Here is a 19,235-nt window from a genome sequence, read left to right as displayed (position 1 = left end):
AATTCCTAAGAACCACTAATGTACAATGAACTGTGAACCTCATTTATTGAATGTGAGATTTTGTCTGGTGGCTAAACCTTTTAGAAGCAAAAGACAAAGAAAAGATGGTTCATGAAAAGCTGGTTTCATAGGTCAAGTCTAACTGAGAATTATTTCTGTATTTCCACTATGGACACATGGACCGCCAAACATTTTCAATGAGTCACCTTTTACCCAGTAAAACATCTCTTTGACTTAGCGCTGTCATTAATTGTTCCAACAATCCAGCTAGCAGCTGCTGTGGGGGGTGTAAAATCAACTACAACCAGCTCCCACAATGCTGCAAAAACCCAGGTTCTTTGGATCTGCTTTACTAAGGAGAGCAACGTTAAGGGGTTAACAAGCTTACAAATACGATTCACTTAGTTGGGGGGGGGGGGCGGTGGGTGGGGAAGCCAGCACCCTGAGCTTCAGAGCAAATACAAACAAATTATAAACATCGACAGACAGACCAAATACAATTCACAGTTGCCAACATCTAAGTTCAGCTGGGAGCTCATAACAAGGGCTGGCCCAGAGTCATGCGCACCACCACTGCTGTGGGTAAGAACTCCAAAAAAGGAGAAAGTCAACCCCTGGTTTTATATCTTTTTCGGGGTCAAGGGTGAGTCACACATGCCACTCACCCACCTGACCTAAAATCGTCACAAAGAGGCGACTTAAACCCATGTGGTCTAAAAGCCTCTGATGTCCCAAACAGGCCACTCAAACCCATGTAAATTAGGCCCTCCCCTGAGGCAAGGAGGTCACTAAGAGCTCCCAGTCCAATCAAGGAAACAAAGGCCAAACTCTTCAAGGGCACTTGGTTGAACTGAGTGCTAAGAGCCCGTTTTGATTGCCAGCACATTAATGCCCAAATAAAGGCTGTCTGCAGTAGCTTTCCCTAAGCTGCCATTGATTGGAACCTTATTACCACCCTGGGAAATTGAAGTTGACTCTCTGTGAAGATAACCTCATTCTTAATTACACAGATGATCTCCGTAGCATGAACAGGGGGTCATTTTTAATTGCCATGAATTTATGGGTTATTCTAATTTGTGTTCATCCCATGGAATGTAAACTCCTTGAGAGGACTGACTTTTGGAGGGCTTTTATATTCCTAATGTTGGGAATACATGGTTTTGGCCCATAGTAGGAGCTTTATGATGCTTGTTGAACAAATGAATGAATGAATAAGTGTGATTAATAGTAGTTCAAGAAACAAAAATCGACAAAAAGAAAACTTTGTCTCGGTGAAATGGAAACCCTGGGAGGGCGGGTATTGTTCATTTGGGTCTTTGTACCCCACCAACTAGCGTGGGGCTGTTCAAATAGTTGGTGTCTCATCAATTGAAATTAACTTGATAGCTTGGAGTGCAGAAATAAAAAGCCATTTTCGTGACTTTGCTGTAGCTTCTTGCTTCTGTTTTACAGACAAATCAATTTGCCCCAAAGGCAAACAAACCTGGAATCTAGCTTTCAGAGGCGATGTAGTCTTTAATGTGTCGCAAGACCTACTCCAAACCCAAAGGATTTAGTGAAGAAGAGAGAAATTCAAGGTCGTTGTTTTCCCAGTGGGGTTCAAAAAAGCCATCTGGGGCTAATTCCATCACTGTCTTAGTTACCCACAAATACTACAAGTGTCAAGACTACGTTTCTCTTTGCCTAGCTCCCCAAAATGGTTCTTATTCAGTTAAAGGAATAATGGGCACAAATGGAATGATGGCTGAATAAAGAGGCCTTTTTCTGAGATTTAGTGCCCATCTCACCTGGGCGTGAGGATCAAATGAAAGAATCTTTGTAAAGTGCTTAGTAGGGCCTGGCACATAGTAGGTCTGAATAAATGCTTGTTCCCTCCCTGCTTTCCCATCTTATGTCACTGAATTCAAATAAGGCCCACATTTAAGCCACATCTTCTTGGTTTACGGTTGAATCTCCATTCAATTCTGTTTGATTCAATGTACATGTACTCAACTCTACCAGGGAGAAGGCACCGTGTTAGGCAAACAATCCTCGACCTTCTGAAGCTGAGAGCCTAGTTGTGTTGAAATTACTGAAGAAAATCTTCCAAAGAACTACTGAGAAGTATCAGAGACAGATGCAAAAATGAGAAAGGAGTAGAGTTCACTTTGTCTACACAGTACTAAGTGGCTATGGAGTTATGGAGGGGGAGGGAAGGTTAAATTGTTTTCTGAAGGTATTGTAAAGCCATTCAACAGATCTCAAAATTGTATCGAATTCGTGTGTGTGTGTGTGTGTGTGTGTGTGTGTGTGTGTGTGTGTGTGTGTGTACACACATGCCAGTGTTTAGAGGAGTTGGGGGGGGGGTATTTCTTTATTTTTGATCATAGACCTAGTTAGCCTAGAGGCCTTCTCTTTCCCCATCCTCACTTCATAGACAAGAGCTGAAGCCCCAGAGAGGTGCAAGGATTTGCTGAAGGTCATTTTCAGAGTTCTTTTTTCTTTTGGTCTTGTTTTTCCTTAGAAACAGTAACTGCTACTTCCTTTGGGGGATGGCTCTGACTCCTTGGTAGACAGTGTCTCACTCCATGCATCTGTCAATAATCTTACTTTCTGTGGGTAATTAGGGGGATGACCTGGCCTCCTCAAACCCAGAAAGGCTTGGATGGTGGAAGGATTGGAACAGGGCAGACGGGCAGCCTTTCAGTGCCTCGAAGGAAGGGAGAAACAGAACAGGCAAAGGGAGTTAAGGGAATTCCCATTCTGAGTTGATGGAGACATCAGAAGCCATCCAGTCTGACCCAGATCTGAACAAAGGACCTCTCCATAATAGCCCTGCCATGCAGTCACCCAGTGAAAGGGAATCCATGGCCCAGGCCCTAACCCTTCCAGGAAGTCTGTCCCTGTCTCTCTGTCTGTCCCTGTCTCTGTCTCCCTGTCTGTCTCTGTCTCTGTCTCCCTGTCTGTCCCTGTCTCTGTCTCTCTCTCTCTCATCTCCCTCTTGAATTTTCCAGACAAGGAAAAGAGAGGTGCAGAGACATTATCAGCTTTCCCAGGGTCTCACAGCTTGTTTGAGTCAAAGGAGGGATTTGAACTCCGGTCTTCCTGCCTCCAAGCCCAGTGTACTAGCCACTGTACTATGCTGCCTACTTTTATCCATCACTCTAGTTCTTGCCCTGCAGGGCCAAGCAGAACAAGTCTAAACCTTCTTCTAACATGGCAGCCCTCCGGTGACTTGGACGTGGCTGTCCTGTCTCCCAAAATCTTCTCTCCTCGCACTAAACGTCAATCAGATAGATGCGGTGGCTCATTCTGACCTTCTGGATTACATGAAAGAGAAAGAGTCTTGAGGCTTCATGGCCAGCCATGAACTAGTCTTGTAAAGTGCATTCGAAAGAATCCTTTGTCATCCTTTCATGATTGGAAAGGAAGAAAACAAACAAAATCTTGATGGCTTTGACCAGGGAAAGATGGTGAAAACAACATTCTGTGGTTCAGGGTCACCAGAGACCCAATGGGCAATTCTCCTACAGTATAATGTTATTTTGACAATAAAGCCGTACCTGCTCACTGGCACAGTGCACCTATTGGGGTAGTTGGTTTTGAAGTTTTAGGACAAAATGTTTTTCTGATACATATATACATACTCACACACACACACATTCCTGCCCATTTCCTTTAATTTCAGAGTTTTAAGAGATGAAGTGGAGGCCCTGAGTATAGTGCCTAATGCCTGAGGACTGAGTCAGTCGATGAGGTCTGTTGGCGAAAGCAGGTGATTCGAAGGTTCAGGGCTGCCCACCTAGGTCTCAGCACAGCTCAACTGAATGAGCTGCCAATGCCCTTGCCCCGTCTGGACATTTGAGGTGCACTCAGAGCACTGCCACCGCCATGGCATTTCTGCAAATGGAGCTGCTGACTTCACCAGGCAGCCAGAGCCCAGAGCTTTCCTGGAGCTTTTTTGTGCCTAGGGCCCCTAAATCACCAGTCAGTCAGTCAATTAGTAAGCATTGACTAAATGTCTCTTAAGTTCCAGTCACTATGTAAAGTGCTTGGGATACAAAGACAAAAATCAAGCAATCCTGACCTCAAGGACTATCGTGAGATATACTTTCAAATTAACTTAAGACAAATGGACAGGGCTCCAGAATACTACCCATATGGAAAGAGACTCTGGGGCCCAGGGAGAGCTCCTCTGGGGGGCAGCTGACTACCTAATCATTTCCCCTGTTATCTAATTATTACTGCTAATTAGGCACAAATCTTGAGCCTTACTGTGCTGTAGGAGTTATAAGTAATGTCAGCACCCTTTAAATTTCAACGCCCTGGGTAAAAGTTCCAAGTGCCCTACCCCAGGTAAGCCTCTTGCTGTAACTGGTTGAAAAATCCCAGTGACATCTTTGGCATTGTGACAGCAGCTTCCCTGTTCTTTATTCCTTCTAACAGGTGGCCCAGGAAGCGGAAAGGGAACTCAGAGCTTGAAAATAGCCGAGCGCTTTGGATTTGAATACATTTCAGTGGGAGAGTTGTTAAGGAAAAGGATCCACAACACAAGCAGCAACCGGAAATGGAGCCTCATTGCTAAAATTATCACGACTGGAGAACTGGCCCCGCAGGTACTGCAGCAGCACCGTGGCTTTGCCCGTTGTCCCTGTGCCCCTCCCCCTCCCAGGAACCCCTCGAACTAAGGCTTGGTTCTCTCTCTCTAGGAAACCACAATCACAGAGATAAAGCAGAAACTGATGCAGATGCCTGACGAGGAGGGGATCGTGATCGATGGGTTTCCCCGGGATGTGGCACAGGCGATATCATTCGAGGACCAGGTAAGAAAGTCATTTTGTTCTTTCACTGGGTCCGATCTTTCAGAACTGAAAAGCAGCTTCCATAGATGCGCTCTGGTCCCTAGGCGTATGGCGCTATTACCTCCCTAAGTCAGCATATACTAACTTTCTTGACCTATGTTTTCAAAAAATGAAGAATGTAAAAGAAAAACAGCTCCAGCATAACCACTGACCAATTGACTTTTCTTATGTAATTCAAACATCTTTCAACTTTCATCCAACAATATTTCTCTGGCTATTTTTATCCCCTTACAATGGAAAAAACATGCTCCTCATTAAATTGTTGGGTTATCATTCTCAGAAAAAAAGGCACGTTGCCCAACAATTAACTATATTTTAATCACAGCATTTCTTACTCATCAAGTCATCTTAGCAGAGCTGAATTGTGAGAGAGAGAGAGAGAGAGAGAGAGAGAGAGAGAGAGAGAGAGAGAGAGAGAGAGAGAGAGAGAGAAAGAGAGAGAGAGAGAATGAATTAAATCCACAAAAATCTGTGCAGACATTGCATGTAAGTAACAGAGTGGGTAAGCTGAGAAGCAAATTTGACCAGGACTGATCAAATTTTTTGTATCAACACAGATAAATGGGGGACTGACTTTAACTGAACTGGTAGTTTGATTTAATCGAAGCAATTCAACCAATTCAAATTCAAGAAATATTTTGCAAACACCAATGGGGAACTGAAAAGGTGACTACGAGCTGGCCATGGTCCTCCAGGAGCTGATGATGATTGCCTGAAGCAACAAGAATACAGCTTCAGCCGCCATTTTCTCTTGACCATAAATTCTACTGATTAGAAGCTCTAGAATTCCATCAGAAAACTATGAAATAGTAATGACTTCGAGTCTCTTCAGACTTTTATTTCTGTGCAAGAAATTTTATTAATCTGATAATAAGTTATTTATATTTCCATTGATGGGACATTGGGATAAATACCTGCTTTTTGTGTCTAACCAAACTCTGCAATTTGTTATATCTTATAGGCACTATTAAGGAAAGGTTACCCATTCAGTGTTGATGTCAGGATCTTGCCTTTCAAAAGCAAAGCATGACAGAGTGTTTTAATCTCTTGGAGCCATAATGAGAGTTTCTGTTCTTTGTCTTCCAAGAAGGATGAAATTAGCAGAGACTTTAACATCTCAGTGGAGCCGGGCTAGCGTCAATGGCTCAAACCGTTCACCAAGGCAGATTACAGCCCATCCATACCCTCTCATCTTCTGCAGCTCTAGTTTACATCCTCTCATAAACCTCCCATAAAGACTTTACCCTCCCCACCCCCATTCTGGAGGACTTCCTTTGACAGTTGGGGCGGGGGAGGTCCATCTGTCAGCCTTGCTTTACTTCTGTGTCTGGCCCTCCTCCCATCCTGATCACACATTCCTTGGATGACGCCTGTCTTTTCTTGTGTTGTCTCCAATATGCTGCAGCCAGTTACAAACCAGGCTTTAGGGTGGTTAAATGAAATCTAAACTGGCAGAACCAGGCAAGGGACACACCTGGGGAACCAGAAGAGGGACAAGCAGCTTTACCAGTGGGTGAGCAACAGGCTCTCCTCCTTCTGGGGCTGCAGCTCCCTGGCCCGGCTCCTCCTTCTGCAGTGCCCCCCCAGGTCCTCCTGGCTTCCGTCTCCTATCTTCTACTAAGAGAAGCTGCTGGGGGGTCTCTCTCTTCTCTCTTGGGAGGGTTTTCTTCTCCCTCCCACTCACTGTCTCCCCCTTCGCTTTTTTTCTTCTGGATCCCCCACCCTTCTATGTCCAAGCTCTTCTCATTGTCAGGGGCAGCCTGGGCAATCTTCCCTGGTCATTCTTAAGCCTGCTCGGAGACTAGATCATCCCAAGAAAAAGACCATCCATCAGAAAACAGCCCCCATCTCTCTTTGCTTCACGTCCAAGCCTTTTGGCAGAGGTTAAAATGTGGGTTACACATACATGACTATGTATACATATACGTACATATACATATAAGTGCATTTATATGTATACATACAAATTTTTCTTTTTACATGCCTGGCAACAATAGTCACCGCTGGGTCCTGGGGTCGGCATGCTCCATCCTATCCTCCATGAAAGCTCCTTCTCGAATGCTCACTCCTGGAGGATCCTGGCTCCTTTTTCTCACATTCTTGGCCTCCTTACAGCTTATGCCAAGCCAGTGACCCAGAGATAATTCACTTGAGGTTTAGGTTTGGGCTTATCTCTGAGGTCTCTCTGAAGCAGTGCTAGAAAGGCACCAATCAGGTGGGGAAAACGTATTTCTTTCCTACACACAAACAAATGCTTGACACAAAAGGCTCTCTGCAGCTCAGATGGCCCAAAGGCTCAAGAAAGGATTTAGTGATGTCGGTTTACATTCGTGGGGCGTAGGCAATAGTTTAAGCTAAACAAAGCAGTGCTCACTGCTGTTGTGCTGTGCTGGGAGCTTGAGATGTAAAAAGGCAGGAATCAGGCAGCAGGCAAAATGTATTTAGTAGGTATTTAGGACATGCCAAGCGCTGTACAATACTAAGTGCTTGGAATGTAAATGTAGGCACAAAGAAAGACAGCCCCTGCCCTCAAGGAACTTCCATTTGAAAGGGGAGAAAACAGCACCCAAAAGGAAGCATAGAAGTGGGGGGCCACATTGAGGAGGGGAGATACCATCAAGGCAGAAGAGTCAGAAGCAGATCCAGGAGAGGAAAGAAGCCTGGTGGGCCTGGGCCCATCGCCCAAATGGCCGTCTTGTGTGGAGCTCACCCATGGGAAAAGAAAGCTGGAAAGAGGGAGGGGTGGTGGGAAGACCTCAGGTGCTGAGTCCTGAGAGCCAGAATCCAAGCCAGGAGGGCATGAAGCATGCTGCAATCTGCAGGACCATGGAATAGGCATTATTATATTTCATCTCAGATCTTGTCAGCCCAGGCCAAAGGGTCAACTCCTCTTCATGGCCCTGGACATCTTTTCTAAGAGCTCAGGAAAGCTTCTGGGAGGTCCTTCTGAAGCAAAGCCAGCCTGGACCTCTTGAGTTCATGAAGTATCTTCACTGCCTGGATCAATCCATCTCAAGATCAGAGTAGAGTCACCTATAATCGGGCCATGAAATAATCGTAGGAGAGGCTCAGTCTCCCCTAATTGGGTCTTCCTATGTTTGCTGTCCTATGGAGGAGTTGTCCTGTGGCCAGAGAGGGGGAAGGGTCGCCAGCCTTGCCTTCTGCCCCTCCAGCAAGATGCTCCAAGAGTACTCACGTGCTCTGGATTGGCAAAGACAAGTGTCCCATGTTGGAAGCCCCCTCCCCCCACCACCCACCCCTGCTTCAAGGTCCCTGCTCAGAGACCCAGAAGGGGGTTGCTTCCCATGCCTAGAGTGTCCAAGAACTGAGCTCATACACTTGGCTGCCCAGAAGTGGGCAGAGCAGCTCTGTGCATGCCCATTACATGTGTCATCCCACCAGGAGAATGTGTGCTCCTTGAAGGCAGGGACTGTTTTTCTTTTTGGTTTTTGTATGCCTAGTGCCTAGTGCAATGTCTTGAACAGAGGGAACTCTTAAACGGTTGTTGGATGAGATCAGACTTGGTCTAAATCCCAGTTCTCACTTACTACCCATGTGACCATGAATGAGTCATTTAATCTCCCTGACCCTCGGTTTCCCAACTTGTAAAAGGGAAGCAAGGATGCCTCTTGTATCTGCTTCACAGGCCTATTGTGAGGTTCAGTTAGAAAACATCTGCCAAGTGTTTGCAAACCTTAACGTGCAGTATCAGTGTCAGCTACGATTACCGGGGTTAGGGTTCAACCCCGAGTCAAGCAATCTGAGTTTAGAATTTCATGATCCTCAGATCACCACTGGCAGAAACATTATGATAAAGACTTGGAAGAAGCATTAATGACCTGGTACCTTTACTGAGTCTCAGTTTGGTCAATTTGCCGAGGAAGTCAAAAGCAAAAAATGGATCAAGGAATGCCAAGAAAAGGCTTCATTCTGAATTGGTTTTTTGCTATATGAGGATGTGGCATTAATCAGTGGTGGACTAGTCCTGCCCCCAAATCTACATCTTCCTCATGAGAAATACTATAGTGGAAAGTACAACTGATACAATTTTATTCTTGAAGTGTCCAGGAGGCAGCACTTGGTGCTGGGGATGCAGAGATCTCACACACACACACACACACACACACACACACACACACACACACACACATGCACACACATACAGGCACATGCATACACATGTACACACACATATGCACATTCATGCACACATGTGCGCTCGCGCGCGTGCACACACACACACACACACACACACAGCTCAAAGGAGACCAAAAAAGAAAACAACTTTTCAAGGGTCTGTAGAAGAATGGTCCCACCGATGCACTGTGCATAGAGCTCTGAACTCGTCTAGCCATTCTGGAAGGCAATTTGAAACGACATCCAAAAGTCACTGAACTCTGAATATCTTTTGAATAAAATGATGAGTCTACGAAGCGTATACCCAAAGAGGTCAAACACAGAGGGAAAGGATCAGTGGATATGGAAATTATTTACAGCAATTCTTTTTGTTGTAGCAAAGTGCTGGAAGCAAAGTGGATCCCCATGGATTGGGGAATGGCCGCACAGATCATGGCCTATGAACGTCATGGATTACGGTGCATTATAAGAAAAGACAAAAGAAAGATTCCGAGGAAACTGAGAACACATAGATTGGGGCATAGTATCAACTGCTTCTGCTTTCTCCAAGCTCTCTCTCTTCTTGGGCTGGGGCTGGCTTACTCACCCCATCTTCCGCCATGCCGGCAGGAAAGGGTGGTTCCCCAGATGGAAGGAGCCATGCAGGATGATTCACTGTTCAGGTTCTGGGGAAGCCCTGTTGAGGGAGATTTGCATATCCACGGGCACAGCTGTAGCTCCCAAGCCCCCACTGGTGTGATTCTCATCTACGCAAATCAATAACAATGATACCATTACCTCTTAAACATAAAACAAATTAACAGAAGTAAGACTAATCAGAATATAAAATCCAAAAGCAGAAATAATAACACAACAGTTGTCCCACAAACTTGAGTCACACCTGTGTGTTGAAGGTGGCATGGGGGTGGGGACACATGATTGCAGAGACCTAGCAGTGAGGCAACTCAGGACTCTGGACTCAGGCCTGGACATCACCGGTCTCTTTTAGGGTACATCTTGGAACATGCCTCTCCTCCTCATCTTCTAAACTTCTCCCCTCCACTGCTGAGGGAAACTACTTATCCATTATTCTCAGGCTGTGGAAGGAATAATAAACTAACATGAATCACTCTCATAGCCACCTTAAACCCTGGCTCTGAAGAGCTTCCCAGATCTGCTCTAAAAGTTTCAAGGTGTTTCTCCTCTTGAGCCATAAAGGGCAATAAAGGTCAACATAGGCAAGCCTCAGAAGAGTTCTTTCAAACTTGATTAGCGCTAGAGAACAAGGCAGCCCTGCCCCCAGGTCTGCATCCATGGCAGAGAACTGTCCTAAGCTCCAATAAGTCTTTCAAACACCAGAGCTTTGCTCCAATCAGATCAGTTCCCCACATCCATAGGAGCCCTTCTCTCCTAGTTCTCCTCAGCTCCAGCTCCAAGATTCCTGACTTCTGGATACATTTCTCTGATCTTTCTCCTGTAATTGGATTCTTTGGAGCCTACCTCCTGATTTAGATTATTATTTCCTGCCTTCTAATGCCTCACATCAGTGTCTACTCATGAATAGAGCACTCTCCCTTAGATGGAGAAACCTCAAATCTACGCTTTGGTCCCATAACACAAATAAGTATTGTACAGTATCTCTTACCCTAAAACGGGTCTTTGATTTGGAGTTTCCAGCAATAAACTCCCAAATCCTGAAAATAATGATGTTTAAGTTAGCCGTTGGGAAACGATGCACTGCAGCCCTTGGTGTGTACATCTGTCTTAGAGAGAGTCTGTTCTTTTGCTAGTCCTCTCATAATTTTTACCTCAAGTGTTGCTTTTCTCTACATTCCACAGAAAGTTCCCTTCTCTGCTTCTCCCAGCAAATAAAACGCACAAATAATAAAGGGGCAGTAGCTTATGTTTGGATTGGCCGATGTAGGGTGATGTAAGCAGAAGGGGAGGACAGTTTAAGCGGTGACAATAACGGACAAGAAAACAGCTTTCAAATCAGTGCAATGACTGTCCTGACTGCCAGAAACAGGGGGAAACCACTTCCCATGTCAGAGAGGTGCACATTGGGAGGTGCAAAAGGAGGCATACATTTTCAGACAGGATGAACGTGTAAATTTATTTTGCTCAGCTACACTTGTTAGTTAAAAGGGAGGATTTGGTTTTGTTTTGGTTTTGGGTGGAATATAGAATTGTGATGGAGAGAAGGAAAGTGGGAATAAGGAAAATAAAGACAAATAAAGAAAAGCTCAGCGATGAAGCATTTTTTAAATACGAGGAAGGAAGTTCAGAAGGGGACCCAGACAAACAGGTATTAGCGCGTTAAAATGAAAAAAGAAACAAGCTGTACATAATTTGAGAGTCATAGTTTCATATACGACTTTTTCTGGTTTTTGAACATGGAAACGATGTTTGTCACACATATTAAAAAAAGAAAAATCTTTTAAGTTATATAACCATAAAAGAAAAGCACCACAACCCCCTGCACTCAGGAAGCTTGCTGTCCAGTATGGGAGAAGGGATCATAACAGGTACATGAGTTACCAGCATAGGAGAAGTGGGATGGACAGACAAGAAATTGCCACAGGAAGGGGGATTGCATCCACTGGTCATATCAGAGGGAGCGTTGTAGAACGTGGGTGCCTAGGTTAGACCTTAGGAGAAGGAACGGATTTAAATGGCCCCATGTGTGTTTGTGTTGGGGAGAGTGGGGTGGGGGTGGGGGGACCCAATTCAAAGCATAGAGAATGAAGTGCCAGGAGGCAGGAAGAGATTAGGACCAGATCAATAACCGTTAGTGATGTTTGGCCAGCAGTATGGAGCCTGAAAGGAGGCAGTAAAAAATGAGGCTTAATTGTGGAGGGCTGCAGAAGCCAGGCCCAGGAACTTGTCCTTTATCCTGGAAACAAGAGGGAGCCATTGACTATTTCTGAGCAAGAGAATGACTTAAGTGGGTCCGGGCACGAGAGTTATTATTGAGCAGCTGTATAAAAGCTGCTTTGGAGAGGAGAAAGGCTCAGACCAGGAGCCAGGCCAAGAGACTCTCCCACCAGTGCAGACAAGACAGAGCGAGGCTCTGCACCAGCTGGGGGCAGGGAGAGGGTGGCTGTTCACCCAAAAGTTGGCATGGGGCTTTGAGAGCGAGGCTCTGTTCTTTGAAAGGGCATTTCTTGGGAGGGGGTGACAACCCTGTGAGTCCATTGGGAGAGAACTATGAATGGGGGAGCATGAGGGGAGGGGTTTAGGGTGGAGGCGAATCTGCTATTTTTTTTTTTTGGTGTTGGGATCTTCCATCAAGGAAAGTCCCTCCACCAGTGCAGGCTGAGAGATTATGTCTTGCTCAGGCCAGTAGCCAGCACTCAGCCTCCGGGGCCAGGCCTACATTCCTTCAGGACCCCCTCTCTAACTTGGAAACAATTCAGAAGAAATAGTTTAGTGAAGACTGGGGGCTTATCCTTGAGGAGCCTGAGAAAGCAAAAGCCACAGGATCTGTTTTCAAATTCTGCCTCTGACACTTACATCCTCTGTAATCTTAGCAAGTAATTTCTTCTTAATCATTTTTATTTAATCCTTTATTCCTAATTATTAAAATTAGGGGGCTGAGGTGGATGGTCTAGAGGTTTCTTCCAGCTCCATTTCTATGATCCAGCAGGCCCCAGATTTTGCCCCAGAGAAAGCTGCTCCTTGGAACTTTATCTAAGCAAGAAGATGGTTTAAAGCAGGCCCTAGCTAGAAGCTCTGAACCTGGTGAGAGTCACAGGCTAACTGTGGCAAAGCCCTCAATGGTGCTTTCAATGTCTGCGCTTTCTCTTGAGGAAGAAGCCAAGACTGGGTAATGAATTCCGCAGATCTGCATTTCTTATCAGTTTAGATGTCAGAGTCCAAAGTCACCGATTGGTATCTAGTAACATCAAGATTTTTGAGAGGATGAGTCGTCTGTAAAAAAGATTTGAATTTAACATGCTGTTAGCTGGTCTCCATTTGGAGAAGTTTGATGAATTCACCCTCAAAAGGATTGTGTGGGGATTTCAGATTACAGGAGAGACATCTCTGATGTAATCCACAGACGGACAAGACATTTCTGGTTCATACTCATCCCTGGCAAGCTTGTGCCTTCTCTTCCTCTCCCACCCCATCCCACCCCACCCCACCCCTCAGAGTTTTGCCATTTGGAAAAGTCAAAGACTAGAAGCCTCTTTCCTGAGCTGACTCATTAGCTGAGCTTTTCTGCCCTCAAAGGGCTGAGCAGTTCCTTTAAAAATGTCTACGTAGAAATTTGAAAGAGGCCAGATGGGGGTTGTTGTCCAGTCATGTCTGACTCTGTGAGCCGTTTGGGGTCTTCTTGGCAAAGACACTGGAGCATTTGCCATTTGCTTCTAAAGGTCTTTTCACAGATGAGGGAACTGAGGGAAACAGGGTTAAGTGACTTCCCCAGAGTCACCCAGTTAGTAAGCGTCTGAAGCCAGGAACTCAGGAAGAAGAGTCTTCTCCACTCTAGGCCCTCTGCTCCATGTGCTCCATCACCCAGCTGCCCTAAATGAGGGTTCAAAATTCATGTGATGTGGTGGATAGAATAGTGTTCAATGCCACTTCTAAAGCTTTTGAGCCGTGTGACCCTGGACTAGTCACTTAACCTCTCTGAGCCTCACTTTACCTACCTGTAAAATTAGTGAGTTGGAAGAAATGGCCTCTCAGGTAACTTTTAGCTCTTCATGTGTAATCTCATGATTTAACCTTTTCTGGAGGCCTGTTATAATTTATTAGCCCATTATAAGTGAGACACTGTGCTGGATTCACCGGATACAAAGACAAAAAAAATACATATTCCCAGCCCTGCTCTCAAGGAGCTTAGTTAAATAATTAACTGCACTGAACTTTTTTCAATGAATGTATTGTAAATTCTGTTAGGGTTGAGGATCGGAGGAGATAAAGTCTCATTCTGAGAGCACTTGTCTTGAACCTTCTGGAAGGGGAAGCCGTGCAACAGAAGTTTGAGAAGGGGAACTTTACTAACTGGGTTTTACAGGTAGATTTAGCCTTTGTTTGGTATTGGGGAAGGTAGAGCAGCACGAGTGTCAGGGTGCTGGATGGATCAACTAGGCACCTACTGCACTAAGCACTTTATAAAATGATAATGTTCGATCCTTAGAACAACCCTGGGATGCAGGGACATTTTCATCCTCACTTTATAGATAAAGAGATTAAGACAGACAGATGGGCTAGATGCTTTGCCTAGGGCCAGACAGTTAGTAAGCATTTGAGGGTGGGTTTGAACTCAGGCCCTCCTTGCTCCAAGCACAACTGTGTAGCCTCAGCACCAGCAGAGTCAAGTCCATTCTGCCACCTTCTACCAAATGGCCTTGAGCAATTCAAGGAGAGACCCTGGGCCTCACTTTTCTCATCTGTAGAGTGAAGTCAAGTCTCTTGAAGTTCAAAATCTACAATTATCTGATCCCATGATTGTGTCTTCTTAGGAATCGATCTTCCTACTAGAGCCTCCTCTGGAGGCTAGGGACACATCTTGGCAAGATTAAGGATATCTCCTGGATCAGTCCATTTTTGCTTTCTTCAGGCATTAGGGCTCAGGAATCAATGATGAATTGTTTGGCTCAGATCTATTATAGATTAAAGCAGCCCCTTTGTACTACACCTAGAAAATGGCCTTGAGGGAGTCAGACGTTCCAAAGATATCTAGCCCAAGGACCAGACCTTAGTCCTTGAGTGGAAAGCCTATGGCTGTCCGTGACCTCTGCCGCCATCCTCAGTACCTTTTCAGGGTCACCTTGGAGCAGAGTGGCGTGGCACTGTCTGTCATGTGGCTTGTCTGTGGGACCTGAAAGGCAGTGGCAGGAGCAGGGCCCTTCATCCACAACCCCATCTCCTGGATCCAGCAGCGGACCAAGGCTGTGGGGGAACCTCTCTGCCTGAGGATCATTGCTTCTCACCTGCATGGTCCAAGTTCCTGAATCTCCCCTTTTGGGAGAACTATTGAGAGTCCCTTATACAGTGGCTTCTAGAGAGGCATCGAGAATACCTGGCCTGGGGATTGTCCCTGTGTTTCAACAATCCAGCTAGCAGCTTCTGTGGGGGTATAAGATCCACCCACAGCCAGCACCCAGAAAGCTGCCGGCACCCTGGGAAAGCACAGGTTCTTTTGATCTGCTTTAATAAGGAAAGCAAGGTGAAGGGGCTGACAAGCTTACTTTAATTCAGCATACAGACAGCATTCACTTAGTTCAGGGGAAAAATCCAGCACCCTGAACTTCAGAACAAAATACAAACAAATTACAAATATCAACAGACAGACCAAATACAATTCATAGTTACCGACATCTAGATTCAGCCCAGGAGCTCAGAACAAGGGCTGGCCCAGAGTCACGAGCCACCACTGCTGCAGGAATGAGCTCCCAGGAACAGACAGCCAACCCCTGGTTTTTATATCTTTTTCAGCGTCAGGGGTGAGTCACACATTCGACTCACCCACGTGACCTAGAATCTTCACAAAGAGGCAGACTTAAACCCACATGGTCTAAAAGCCTCTGCTGTCCCAGACATGTAAACTAGGCCCTCCCAGGAGTTAGCCCCACCTTAGTTGCCAATCCACACCCACTAAGGTTTTACACCTAATAGGGGTTTGGGCCTGGGGCTTAGCACCTAGTAAGACTCAATCAAAGACACTGAATTAATCAAAGGAAACAAAGGCCAAACTCTTCAAGGGCACTTGTTGAACTAAGTGCTAAGGAACCCATTTTGATTACCCACACACCCTGTAGCCTTGACCTGGAGCTGAGGTACTCAAGGAGGAGAAAGCTCCACTTTGTCCCCTGCTGAAGCAGCCGACCATCACCATGGCCCCGTGAGTCTGGAGACCTCTGGTGGTTCCTCAAATGCCTAGAAGACTCATCCCAATGTTGGGGGCAGGGCTTTCTAGTAACCCTGGACTAGTTAGTTTAATTCAACTTAATTTTAGTTTAACTCTTTAAATTTAATTAAACTTCAGCTTTATGTAAAATGGGGATAATAAAACACCTACCTTAAGAGGCTGTAATGAGATTCAAACAGATAATCTATAAAAAAATTTCCAAACTCTAAAGCTCTCTATAAATGCCAGCTGCTATCATTATGATGCTTTCTCTTAAAAGACAAGTCCAAGCCATGAGATGATGCTAAAAATATGGAGGCTCAGCAAGTCCCTGGGGAGAAGGTGGGTCTTTCCAGAGAGAAAAGAAAATTATACGAACTGTCCTTTGTGAAACCAAGACTGTCCTATGCCTGAGATGGATAGTTACCTTGACTGGTTGGATGAGAAATACAGTTCATTTGACCCTCATCTGTGAAGACAGAAGTTTCCAGAGAAAACTCTGGCCAGGGGCCAAAGAGTTTTGGAGCCATGATGTGGTTCCCCCAAGCTGGATCTGACCCAGGAGCCCCGAGGTTAGTTAGAGCTCGGAACCATGCTTGCCGTGCAAATGCTAGATTTTACACCTACATTCATATGTGTGCATGTGTAGACATAGGGGTGTATGTGGAGAGTTTTGTTCTATTTTATTATTTCAAAAGACACTGTCCATGTGAGAACAGAGAGTGTTATAGTCCCTCCAAACTCAAGCCATGGATCCTTCTCAGGTCATAGACTAATGGCTAAAAGATCATCTCCTGGTCTTCTCTTCTCTGGACAGTTATAGAATCTCAGCATTATCATTTGAAAGACATTCAAAACAAAATAAGGAAGAAAGTGAAGGGGCCGCCTAAAGACAGAAGTGTTACTCCACAGGTCGGGCTCTGTGAACTCAGATCATCAACATAATAATAGTGAACATTAATATAAAACATGCATAAAAGATGCAGAGAAGGTCACCAAACCAAGAAGCCTAGGAGACAGCCTTGCAGACAGAAGCCCAGAGTGAGCCAAAGCCAGGAAAAAGACGAAAGATGACAAAAAGAGCTTTTAAAGTGAATATTAAGGGAGTTCGAAGATGAATAAGGAAGGGATAAATCAGTGCAGTGCTTAGGGCAGAGAGTATTGTGGCAATAGAAAATTGTGAAGGAAAAAATTCTTTGATTCTTCCTTTGGCTCAGTCTTCATTGGAGAGAACGATCTTTGGACAAGAGGGAAGGGAAGTCTACGATACACCAGAAGATGTCAAAGAAGGCTCCAAGTCCTTCCAATAAAGCAGACATCCAGGCCCAGATCTGTCCCACCTTAGGGTGGTAAAAGGACACAAAGATGTGACTGTAGAACAATCATCAGTGATCTTTGAGAAATGAGGGAGAAGAGGAAAGGTTACAGAAGGCTGGGCTGGGCACATGGTATCCCAGTTTTCCAAGAGGTAGATACTGGAAACTACAGACCAATGAGTTTGGTGTCAGTGTCTGACAAGATTAAAGAACATGTTATTTAGGAGATGATTTGCAAGCACTTAGAAGAATGTGGTAATCAACAAAACCCATGGAGGGTTCACTATGACCAATCAGACCAAACTAGCCTTGTTTGCTTTTTCAATAGTGTGACTAGGCTGGCAGATGAGAGGAATGCCATAGAAAGGGTGTGTGCTGATTTCATCAAGGCCCTATCAAAGTCTCTCACAATATCCTTTTGTCAAGACTGAAAAGTGTAGCCTGGTTGATCATAGAATTAGGTAGATTCTGAGCTGATTTTGCAAGTCGTTGTCATCCTAATGGCATCCTGGAAGACCCTGTTTAGCATTTTTACCCAATCTTTGGGTGAAGAGAGAAAGCATGTTTAGCATTTTTTTTGGTGGGAGGGAACTAAATTGGAAAGAATAATCAATACTTCGGGTGATAGAATCAGGATTAAGAAAGATTTCAATTGATCAAAATGATGGGCTGAAATCAATTAAGCTAGACCCGATGACAACTTCTAAACATAAGTTCAAAAACGAGGATGGGAGGGGAGAGCTCTGACTTGGCAGCAATTCATGTAAAATATTTTGAAGCTTTAGTTGAATATAAGGATACTAGACCACAGTGTAATTATAACTGCCTCCCCTCAATGGTAGCATTTAACTAGAGATTGGATGATCCTTTATCCAGGATGACATTGAGAAGATTCTAACACTCAGGAAGCCAGACTCAATGGTCTCTCTAAGGCTCTTTCCAGCTCTAAGAGTTTGTGATTGTCTGATAAGATTCTTTGAATATTGTTTGGGGCAGAAGGCAAAGTGCCATGGCCAATTCAGGACATGATAGAAAATCAGTAACCTAAATCAGGAAGCTTATTCCCATTCTTGGTGTATAATTCATGTCAAATAGCAAATTGATTTGGACCAATGCTTATGAATTTTATTTGTCATGCTTAAGGAAGGAAAAACTGTTAGAGCTAAATGAATGAGATTGTTCTAAACTTGATTATTTTAATACCAAAGATTAAGAAGTGTGCTGGGGTTTCCCAGGAGCTACTTACTCAAGAGTTTATTGAAATTAGTTTGGTTATAAATTGAAAATGGCAAGCTTCAGTCAGAAGGTTACAGTAGGTCACTGCAATTCCTTGGTGTGAAAGAGCTTAAAGATCTGCAGAAGTTCAATTCAATTTAACCAAAATGTAATAAGGGCCTACTATGTGCAAGGCACTGTGATAGGCCTTAAGGAGACAAAAAAAAGGAAAAAAAGAAAATATCTTCATGTTGAAGGAATGTAGCATCTACAGAAGACAAAGAGATAAGTAAAGTACATACCACATGATTTCAAGGTGACAGGACTAATCATTGCTGGGATAGGGATCAGGAGCTCCCTCATGGTAGGGGCAAGTGGTGGCATCTGGACCGGAAGGTCTTTCTCCCATGGTAACGACAGTCCTTGCAGCAGCTAAATGCTTCTGGAGAAAGTGCCCAAATCATGTTGACTGGGTCCACCGCAAATGCCTGCTGTCTGACTTCAATAGGCCCCTCAGTGAAGTGAGTCAATCTTTTTCTTCATCTCTGGTTGACTTCATGTCCTAAGGCAGCTGTCCCCAACCTCCTCTCCCCATCTCCCCTCCCCCTCCACCCCGCCCCCCGCACTCCTGCAGCCCCATCCCTCTTGGCAGATAACCTCACCTAGTAAATAACAAGATGGCCCCTCCCATTTGTGGACTCCTTTAAGGAAATTTCCTCCACAAAGGCAGATGTACCAAAAGCCTTTGTCATCCAGGGCACTGAAGGGTCACATCGTGACAGGTCTTCCTCATTCCAAGGCCTTCTCTCTGTCCCTTAGGCCACATCACCTTGCACACAGTAGGTGATTAATCAGTGTTGGTTAGATTGAATTGAATAGTTCCTCCAACTA

General features: G+C 44.9%; 1 protein-coding gene across 2 annotated transcripts in view; it reads left to right on the top strand.

Annotated features, from left to right (window-relative positions):
• The window catches only part of AK5 (adenylate kinase 5), a 229,105-nt gene that overhangs the window by 22,609 nt on the left and 187,261 nt on the right, over positions 1 to 19,235 (top strand). For both annotated transcript variants that reach the window (XM_036754654.1, XM_036754653.1), the window contains exons 4-5: positions 4,426 to 4,595; positions 4,689 to 4,802. In XM_036754654.1, the coding sequence (XP_036610549.1) occupies positions 4,426 to 4,595; positions 4,689 to 4,802 (284 nt within the window). The remainder of the gene's footprint in view (positions 1 to 4,425; positions 4,596 to 4,688; positions 4,803 to 19,235) is intronic.

Source organism: Trichosurus vulpecula, chromosome 4 (genome assembly GCF_011100635.1).
Source record: "Trichosurus vulpecula isolate mTriVul1 chromosome 4, mTriVul1.pri, whole genome shotgun sequence".
In the NCBI taxonomy this organism is placed as follows: Eukaryota; Metazoa; Chordata; class Mammalia; order Diprotodontia; family Phalangeridae; genus Trichosurus; species Trichosurus vulpecula.
This window is presented reverse-complemented; position numbering and strand designations above follow the sequence as displayed.